This window comes from Diadema antillarum, unplaced genomic scaffold (assembly GCF_040938485.1).
Source record: "Diadema antillarum isolate AM-2024a unplaced genomic scaffold, OU_Dant_1.0 seq00000975_RagTag, whole genome shotgun sequence".
Taxonomy (NCBI): domain Eukaryota; kingdom Metazoa; phylum Echinodermata; class Echinoidea; order Diadematoida; family Diadematidae; genus Diadema; species Diadema antillarum.
Genome location: NW_027271817.1, coordinates 162254 through 173048, shown reverse-complemented (window position 1 = coordinate 173048; position 10795 = coordinate 162254). Strand labels below are relative to the sequence as shown.

General features: G+C 36.6%; 1 protein-coding gene across 1 annotated transcript; it reads right to left on the bottom strand.

Moving 5' to 3' along the window:
- Window positions 1–509: 509 nt before the first annotated feature.
- LOC139742048 (charged multivesicular body protein 4b-like) lies at window positions 510–10311 on the bottom strand. The gene is made up of 5 exons (XM_071652606.1): window positions 10026–10311; window positions 5391–5568; window positions 4199–4316; window positions 2044–2158; window positions 510–872 (listed from the first exon to the last, which is right to left on the bottom strand). The coding sequence occupies exons 1-5, from the start codon at window positions 10192–10194 to the stop codon at window positions 814–816; spliced, it is 639 nt and encodes a 212-aa protein (XP_071508707.1). The 5' UTR covers window positions 10195–10311; the 3' UTR covers window positions 510–813.
- Window positions 10312–10795: the final 484 nt, after the last annotated feature.

Sequence of the window (10795 nt, the reverse complement as noted above, 5' to 3'; positions counted from 1 at the left end):
CCATTTCCAGGAAAGATCTCATCATATCCATAAAAGAATCTACTGAAGCTTGGCAAATGAGGGTCATCACCTTCAATGAAAAGCACAAATGTGGCTATACTCTGTTCTTATGTATCAGAGCCAGGACAATTTTTACTCTCATTTTGAATAGCAGTAACTGTTAAATATCATTATATGAATTTGGACAGATGATAATAAATACATGCAGGAAAGTGCAACTTAAAAAGGAAAAAATAAATAATTAAATGTTTTGTTGAGTGTAAACCTCCATCAGAGTGGTTTCCGTAAATCAATGATAAGCCTACAAAAATCAGCATGTGATGAGACAGCATGTTCTGAAGAGACAGTAATTTGAGTGGCTGGGACTGGTTCACAGAGACCATAGCTCTAGGTACAGTAATTTGTACTCCCTCTACATTAACATGTGTCCCGTCCAAACTTCACAGCTGAAGCCTGCCATGCAGTAGCTGTTGCACTCATCACACTTTCTTAGCACTGTGTGCAAATTTCAAATTAAGGCAATTCTCTCAGTAGCTATCAGTTGCGAGTTAATTACACGATAAACACATAGCATACAAGGTTCTGTACATAACATATTTTTGTATCTCTCACTCTCTCGTTATCCATATCTCTATCTGTATATTTCATGTCAAAGACACATGGCCATTTTTTGACGATATAGCCATATGTACATGTACTCTATCTGCAAACTTTGGTTCTACATCTACTGATTTGGGGTGGAGTAGTTTCACAGAGGAATAAAAGTGAGTAAAGAAACATGATGATCTTATCAAAAGCGGGTCGTGTCCTTCTCTACGACGCCCACATCGCAAGCTCCTTCATGTCATCATCCTCATCTTGCGCAACTTTTTCTGCAAGAGATCAGAAAGATTGGGGGGAGGGGGAAGAGAAGAAAAGACATGATTTACATAAGGAACAATAATTTAAAAGTGCTAATTCAGCCCACTGTAACTGATAAGAAATTTAATCTACACATGAGATTTTGACAACACAGTTTAATAATTTTTTTTTTTCTTTCTGTACAGACAGCATTGATTCACAATGACAATAATTTAACGTCCATGAGTCTATTGAGCATTAGACTACTAGCATTTTCAGACAAACCAAGTTATCATAAATACATCCATGCAACATACGGATATCGTCGCTGGGGTGACAAGACCTTTATCTCTAATATTGGTGAAAATGACTTTCTTAGATTGATGGTCAGATAATCGGTAAAGCAATGTCCTGTCCAAATCCTAACTGTCTTACCCCAAAATTTAAGCCATCACAGCACGTCAAAGGAAAGGCTATCCCATTCAGTATAGTGCTTTGGCCGCCATGTTTTTTGGCTCTCCTGAACATTTGACATTTTGTAGATATGAGGTCTTGTCACCCCAGCGACGATATACAGACTGTATGACATATTTACATGAGACCATTCAGACATGTCAAGATATACAATAATCGTACGGCAGCATCAGTTCTCACACACTGTCACGTTTCATGAGAAGCTCATGAATATGTATAAGTCTCTCTCTTGTGCAGTATGAACTTTGCATTTTGTGTTTTTACACTGCATTGGATTCATTTGGTAGTTCACACTAATCCTAGCATGTGATGCAAATAAGCCACACCTACTTATACGACATATGGTACATGAGCATTCAGACACAAATATATACGTTCTGTGAATATACATCACATATCAGAACAAAGCTCAAACCATCATTTTTTTATACAACAAAATAATATTCACGAGTCATATCAATATACAGGCATTTAGACACGTAAAAAATTCCTATATCCATTCATTGTATACCGTACAAGAAGTATGTAGTCTGAAAGAGGGGTTAATTAAAGCTGGCACAAGTGTACAGCTATCTACACAAGTTCACTGAAGGTTTAGAGTCTGAAGAATCTGACCATTAAAAAAAAAAATAAATATTAAACAGGAAAATGATGTTTGGCAATTTTGTCAAGCTTCATCAAGAGAGGTTTCATACGAGACACAGTCAGTGGGTGCATGTTTGGACTCACTCTTTGGTGCCGGTAACTCAGCGTCGGGTACCGATGGCAGCTCAATGTCCACATCAAGCATCTTCTCGTCAAACTCCTCCTGTTCTAGCTCCTCCAGCTCAGCATTCAGCTCATCCTGGGATGCAAAGTTACATGTGGAAGACAAGTTCATAAACATGATTGGTCCATCACTCAAATTAGCTGGTTGGCCTCGTCACTCTGCGTGCTTCCCTTTTTGAGGCTGAGGTCTCCCATCCAGTCATCATTTTAGCCAGACACTTGCCCCATTATCAGGTCTGCCCTCTGGGTCAGTGGGGCACTTTGGTGAAAATGACCAGTCCAATGACACACACACAGGGCAGGCAAAGAACTCAGTACATCTTGTTGGTTACTTGTCCCCATGCATCAGAAGAAATTCTCAGAGAGATATTCCTCCGTCTTCTCATTTCTTTTATACACTCGCACAGAACATAGCCATTTTGTTTCATCCTTACCGGTATTCAAATATCAATTTGCTGTAATTTATCTAGTTATAAATGTAACAAAGAGTAGACAAATCTCATGTCATCTTCTTTTGTATACAGAGACATGCTTTCTATTTTCTGTTTATGCTGTGTGACGAATTTCTCATGCAATTTGAGCACTAAGACAGAGAGGTAAGGGGCATCATAATGCTCTGTACTATTATATTTATCATCACAGATGTGGATCTGAATACAAAGCAATTTTGTTGTCCTGTCAGAGTTATATCAGAACAGCCTCTTAAGGAGGTATCTCACTGAGCGGCGAACGTTTGCGAGCGTAGCGAATTTGGGAATTCGCCAGGGTTCGTAAACGGTTGCAAAAGGTTCGTTAACATTCGCAAGAAAGTTCGCAAACGGTTTTTATTGTCGCAAACAGTTTTTCTTGTCGCAAAGAAATTTTGAACATGTTCAAAATTTCTTTGCGAACCTTTGCGAATTTGTATTTTCGCTAACAGTTGCAAACATTCGCAAACATTCGCAAAACACTCGTAAGAATTCGCAAACGGTCGTAATACGGTGTCGCTAACATTTTTATATGATTCGCCACTGCTAGCGAACAAGTAACCACATGGTTCCTATATAAAAGCTTCTGAAACAGACAAGGTTCCACTCTAAGAAAGTTCTTGAAGCTCTTGACATCTCCATCATGATTGTAATTGCTTCAAAAGCTTTTCATATTGACTAAAGTCTGTCCTCTGCAACAAGCACTCTCTGACTCTCTTTCTTTTCTTCTTCCTTTCTTGTTTTTCTTTATTTTATTTCTCTTATGCTGCACAATAGCTGTAGCAGCAGCCTGACAAAGCAGCTCTTCAAGGATAGCAACACCTTGAGCCTCTTCTCGGCAGAAATTTATGTCCATATCCTGGAAATCCATCTTGAACGGTTGTCACAAGAGATCTGAATTCAGTGGAAGGTTTTATGTCGTTTTATGGGTCTTACTATACACAATCGCCTGGTACTTTTCTAGGTCCAAGAACATTCGCAAAATTGTCGCAAAGGATTTGCAAACAGTTGCTAATATTTGCAAAACCGTCGCTAACATTTGCAAAATTGTCGCTAATATTTGCTAACATTCGCTAATAGTCGCCACATGTGTTCGCAAACACTTTCACAAACAGTCGCTAAAGTGTTGCTAATTGTCGCTAAACATCTCGAAAAGTCGCTAACTGTCGCTAATGGCAGAAGCGAACTTTGATTTTTCGCAAACATTCGTCAGAAAAGTTGGCGAATCTCAAATTTGCTACGTTCGCAAACGTTCGCCGCTCAGTGAGATACCAGCTTTAACGATCGTAGTTTACCAAGCCAAAGCGCTATTGCGAGTGTCTGATACTAATGATTTAAATTGTTTCTTCCACTGCACATCTTCTAATATCCACTCATATCATGCAACAGATACTGTATACGCCATATATTTCACGAGTCTATATTATTGCGAATCAGGACTTCCCAACAATTTTGCGAGTCCTGTACTGAACGGAGAAACGTATACACGTACGTCACACTCATGTAGGCATTAGAGTCAATATTTTCACGTTTTTAATTTCGCGAATAGCAGCTGACTCGCGAAATTCGCGAAAATAAAAACCTCGCAAAATATTCGGCATATACAGCATGTAAAAGATGATCAAGAGCCATCACAACTCCAAACTTACCTCATCAATATCCTCTGCTCCAAAGCCGATGGGATTGGAGATAGCATCCGTGATTTCCTGGGCTCTCTCCATTTGCTCTTGAATGTCGCCCATCAGTTCATCAACATCATCCACACCCCTGTATATTACAGTCATCAATATCCATACAATGCATACATTAATATCAGTAATATCCAAATTAGCATATTCATGTTATCATCACATTAATCTTATGAATATGCAATCCTATCACTGCAGTGTACCAACAAGATAGAACTAGTCTCATGATTTAGCCTGATACGAAATTCTCTTCTTCATTTCTAGACTCTTTCCACGGTCCTGCCACATATACACACACATTTTGATTTTCAATCTGTCTTCAAGCCTCCTGAGCAGTTTAAAGACCCGGTAGTGTAGGGATACCACGGAGTACGAAGGCTGGCCCAGCTCAGCTATATTCCAGAATTCCCATAAACGAATTATGCACAGCTTTATCATTGATCTCTGTAAGTACACAAACAGCCACAGAATCTCCACTGGTGTCAACTGTTGCCAATGAGCATACCCTTCGATGCACATATTTGCATAGGTGTAGTTGTGGGTGAAAACATTATTAAAAAAAAGAATTTATTTCATACAGAAGATTTTACTGAAAACTTTGCTTGTTTGATTTAACACGGACCGATGTGTTGGCTCAGTGAGTAGAGCGGCTGCCCTCACAATCGGGAGGTCGTGGGTTCAAACCCCGGCCGCGTCATACCAAAAGACGTTAAAAGATGGGAGTTGCTGCTACCTTGTTTGCCGTTCAACAGTTGAAAACGTTAGAGCAACGTCGATCTGGCACTGCTCAGTGGCTGCCGGGCCCGCAATCAATTGGGCAAAAAGAATTTCCTTTCTTGGACAATAAAATTTGGAGCTTACATCCAAACAATTATTATTAACTATAAGTATTCATAAAAGTCAGCTTGAATATGGATTGGCATTGCATCATTGCGAACATGGCAGAAGAAAAAAATAACAAAATAAACAGGCCACCAGCAGGAGTTTACATGTGGCACATGAAAGCAACTTCTTGAAACTGACTTCTAAGCACCCCCGTTCACAACAAAAAAAGGAAGAAAAAGATAAACATGAAAAGATGAGCTATATAGGTGAGTTTTGATAAGTCGTCTTTCATCTCATTTCACTTGACAGCAATAATACCATAACTTACACTTTTGCATGGGTTGCTTGTAATGCTTTGCTGGCATACTGCATGGTAGACAGAACCTCAGTATTGGTGTGGGCATTTTCCAACGCCTCTCGCTGGGTCTCTATCGTCGTGAGCGTCCCATCGATCTGAGCAAGCTGTTTCTCATACCGCTTTTTCCTCTTCAGAGCCTGGAGAGCAGCTGTGGATATTTAAAGGACCAAGCATTCAAAAGCTTGAAGACACTCAAATATATTCTGAAATATAAATTTAAATTTTCTTACATGATAGCTTCATAATTACATATGTTACAATACTATTCCTCATTGTTCTGTACTGCAATCACTATTGTTGCTATCGACACTTCAAATAAGAAGTCTGGGGAGCCCCAGATGCTGTTCTGCAATTTATGTTGTTTTTAATACCATCACTGAAATGTAAATAGACCGGTCAAAATAATAGCCAATTAATGGTGTTACATGAAAACTTGTAATATGAACTCTGTTTCAAATAAAACTGAAAAAATAATATGTCAATGTAAAAACCTCAAATGAAAGGTACAAACGTAGGGAACTCTTAGCGTCACTTGCAAGACATTTAATATACCCTCATATTCACGTAAAATACCAAGTTGAATAGCTCATGGATATGGCTACTTTCAGATTGTGCAGGCAGAGTGGTATGTCGAAAAGCTGAAAAGAGAGCACCAAATTTCAACAACAACATTCAATTCAACTTTATTTCCACATAATCATTAAAAGGATACAAAGGATACATAAAATGTGATATAATAAACATCAATTGGAATATACAAAGTAAAAGAACAATACACATAGGATACCATATTCACCAAAAGGTGTTTCAACAAACACAAAGTGAATTACAAAGAAAGGAAATAACAACGTAATGGATGATTTGTGGAGGGATCATGAGAAGTTTTTATGGAGTTTCCATAAAACTTATAAGTAAGATCCCCAATGAGTACAGAAATAAAAGAAAGTATTACAGTGTGTGTGTGTGTGTGTGTGTGTGTAGGGGGGTATCTAAATGTCATTTGACCGGATACACTTGAAAAATCAAACAAATTAAAATATCATTACAGATACAAAAAACTCTACAGATTCTATGAAATTTTTGTCAACAGGTTCTTTTTCAATTTTCTTTTAAATGAATTCAACGTTAAACAATCTTTTATACTACTTGGTAAATCATTCCACAATTTTGGTCCTTGATAAGTTATGAATGAATGTGAAAATTTGGTTCGTCCATATGGAACTCGAATATGAAATTTTGATCTTGTATTATAATTATGAATATCAATATTCTTTACAAATAATGAACTAAATAACTCTGGTAATAATTCTTTACTGTATAAAAACATAAATATGGCAAGATTATACTCATAGAGTTGATATATTGGTAAAATATTCAATCTAATAAACAATGGTCTAGAATGAGACAGAAATGATGACTTTGTTATCACTCTAACAGCTCTTTTTTGCAGCTTATGTAATCGCTTTAAGAGATACTTATTGCACTTACCCCAAAGTATAATACAGTAATTAAGATGAGGGAGTACCAATGTATTATACAGCAACAATAATATATTTTGAGGTAGACAATCTCTCAACTTGCCCATGATACCAACATTTCTTGAAACCTTGCTAAGAATTTGAGCAACATGGCTTTTCCATTTCATTTCTTCATCAAGAAAAATTCCCAAGAACTTTACAGACCTCACGTGTTCTATCTTTGTATCATTAATATATAAGTCTGTGTCAACATTAATTGAATTACTATTATCAAATTTCATAAAATGTGTTTTAGTAACATTCAAAACTAATTTATTTACAGAAAACCAATCATTAACTTTAGCCAATTCAATATTCATCAAATCTTCCGCTTGATGAATATCTTTATGCTTCAAAAATATGTTGGTATCATCAGCAAACATCAAAAATTGCAATACAGATGAGGCAGCAGGCAAATCATTTATATAAATGAGAAATAAAATAGGGCCCAAAATTGAACCCTGCGGAACACCGCAAGATATTGTTTGCATTTGCGAAGAATATGAATTATAGGTAGTAAATTGTTGTCTGTTTTCTAAATAACTTTTCATCAGCTGTAATGGTGACCCCCTTATACCGTAAAAATAAAACTTACACAACAAAATTTCATGATCAATACTGTCAAATGCCTTTTTAAGGTCTAAAAATACCCCCAATAAAGATTCTTTCTGTTCTAAGGCAAGATTTAAATTACATAAAAAATCACAAGCTGCTAAAAGAGTAGAGTGTTTTTCTCTAAAACCAAATTGCTTCTTAAACAGAACATCATTTTTATCTAAAAATTGCAATAATCGCACACTTATACATTTTTCAAAAATTTTAGCAAAACATGTTAACAATGAAATTGGACGATAGTTGGTAAAATCATCTTTTGCACCACTTTTATATACAGGAATAACTTTTGATATCTTGCCTGCATTTGGAAAGACCCCTTTTTCAAAACAATAATTAATCAAAATACTCAAAGGTTTACATAAAACATGAATTGCTCTTTTAATAACTTTGATATCTATAAAATCATAACCAGGAGATTTACCATTTTTAAAACTTAATACAATATCAATAATCTCCTTTTCTGTTACTGGCTTCAGAAAAAGTGACCTAATATATGAACCTTTGAGGTAAGAATGAACAGATAAATCAGTATTTGCAAAACTAAGTGATAATTTTTTACCTATATCCACAAAATATTGATTAAATTTTTCAGCAATTTCCTCTTGACTATAAATCATACCAGAGTCATCTTTGAATTCAACATCTTCAGATACCGTAGCTTTTTTCTTAGCAAGTATGTTGTTAATTAATTTCCATGTTCCAGTACTATTTCCTTTCACATTCAAAAACTTTTGAGTATAAAATCTTTTCTTGGTATTTCTAACAGCATTTGTATACTTGTTCTTGTAAGTCACATAAACATTTTTACGATATTCAGTTGGATTATTTACAAATTTCCTGTATAATATATTCTTCTTGCGATACATTTTTCTAAGATTTTCATCGAACCATTCATTTTTATTGCTCTTAATGCAAACTTTCTTATATGGAAAACACTGATTGTATATGTTCAAAACAATATCGACAAACATATCATACAGAACATTTGGATCAGAACATGTAGAAGATATCTTATCAGCATCAGATAAAATTTTAAAATCAGCTTTATCTATTTTCTCCAAGAATAAACAAATATTATCTTCATTTATGATACGTTTATTAATATAACTTGATTTCCTCTGCAATACAAATGAGTAATTTAGAAAACAAAATACAGGAAAATGATCTGAAATGTCACAGACAATAGAACCAGATGATACATTACATACGCTATTCACAAAAATATTATCAATCAAACTTTTGGAAGTTTCTGTAATTCTTGTCGAACTTTCAATCAGAGGTTCATATGAATATGATACTAATATTTCTAAAAATTCACTTGCAATATTACAACTATCAACTATTACAACATGCAAATCAACATTGATATCAATGCTTCCCGACATTCAATTTGGTTCAAATTTAAGTGAGTACTTAAAAAAGAGTTGAGTAGGTTCTTCTTCTGGACCATTACACTGTATCTATTTCTTTTGAGTTTGGACATTGGTGCAATTCAGTAATGCAGAATTTGAGCAGACTTCATGGATATGAAAGTACATTTTATTTGTGCCTTCATTCACTACACTTTAGTGGTACATTTGTAGCCATAGGGTAGATGTACCCTTAACCCTGGGGTGCTCCTTTCCAAATGCTTTGCGTTTGGGCTATGTAGTACAATCCTCAGCCGCAGCCAGGTAACCAATATTTGATGATAACAAATTTGTCACTGATGACAAAGTAAACTGTTGGCAGTTGTCAGTAGATTTGGATGATTTCTACCTATTAGAAATTGAGTCCTTTTTTTTTTGGGGGGGGGGGGGGACCAAGTGAGAGAAAGTGCCTCCTACAAATACAATATTACAATTATCCAACAAACTTCAATTACTGGTATATTGAATGCACATGTGACATGCTTCTAATAGTTTTAACTTTTAGTTTTAACAACATCAAACATGTACCGTAGTTATGGGTAAACTCGACCTAGCGGGTAAAGTCGGCCTCCAGCGCGCACAGTACATAAAATTGTACTGTGCGCGCTGGCGGCCGACTTTACCCGCTAGGCCGAGTTTACCCATAACTACGGTACTATGAATAATGATGTAGCATCAAGTACGTATATGATAACAATTGGATATTGATCATTTATCACACACTAAACCCAAGCTCATTAGAAGTAGACGCGGACATTCTCATCAGTTTGAAGTACCATCCTCCAGACTGGAAGTCCACAGAAACTCATTTTTTCCCCGCACAATTAAAGTATGGAATGAACTTCCTTCTTCTGTAATCACACAAACTAACTCTGCTAAATTTAAGATGTTATTAAATGGAATAATTGTTTAAACGTCCACCCTCCGGCCTCCAGTCAAAACTCCAGTAAATAGGCAGTAGGAGTATTCAGGAGGACCTCAACCAAGTAGCAAGTACGTACTTACACCCCCCCCCCCCCCCCCCCACACACACACACACAAACAGAATAAGAAATATATCTCACCTCTTTTATTCTTCGTTCCATTTTTCTTAGCTAATTTCAGTTCATTGTCTATCTTTCCTTCAAGGAAGTCTTGCTTTTTCATAAGCATTTCTTCTACAGACCTCAATTTTTGGAGAGCCTCATTTGACGTTGGCGCCGGTGCTTTCTTCTTCTTCCCAAAGAAAGACATGATTTCTTTCCTGTCAGACTTAAGTCTCTCCAATAAATCTTCAATAACAGAGAAATTGGTTCGACGACAGATCAGGATCAGGACGAGAAGTAGTGACAGTGTGCTGAAACTGATCAGTGATATACTCAGTATATGTTTGTTGTTAGTGATATGGTACAAACGCTAATGAGTGAAATAGATTCTACTAGCCTCTTTGGCTTTGCCGCTGCCGAGAGCCTGGTCGTGGTCACGTCACTCAAACACACAACTTGAATGAAACATAGAAGAGTAAAACATCTGAAATTTACTGAAATATTGAGTGTATCAGCTGCTAGTCGAGTAGTTTCGACTAAAACATAAAAAACACAGCTCACTATCACGGATCGGGCGCTGGGTAGATTGGGTGTAAACACACAGAGACACCGCGTACAACGGGACGTCTCGTTTATAGTGCACGGATCGGATCAGCAGCTAGTTGTAGGTTACGTTATACGCTGAGTGCTAGTTAGTGCACTGCACTGCACTGCTTGTACTCGTCAACGGTAGGAGTGCAAAAGTCTAGTCGAAGTCGCCGTCCGTGTACACTACACCGTACAGGCCGTACTATGATGTGCCACTGCCT

What these genes read in the sequence shown, in the direction of transcription:
- LOC139742048 (XM_071652606.1), bottom strand. Translation starts at nt 10,194, where the DNA reads ATGTCTTTCTTTGGGAAGAAGAAGAAAGCACCGGCGCCAACGTCAAAT. An exon ending in GAGCAGAGGATATTGATGAG is followed by an intron (nt 2,159 to 4,198) that starts GTAAGTTTGGAG and finishes TTTGCATCCCAG; the next exon opens with GATGAGCTGAATGCTGAGCT. An exon ending in TGAGTTACCGGCACCAAAGA is followed by an intron (nt 873 to 2,043) that starts GTGAGTCCAAAC and finishes GATCTCTTGCAG; the next exon opens with AAAAAGTTGCGCAAGATGAG.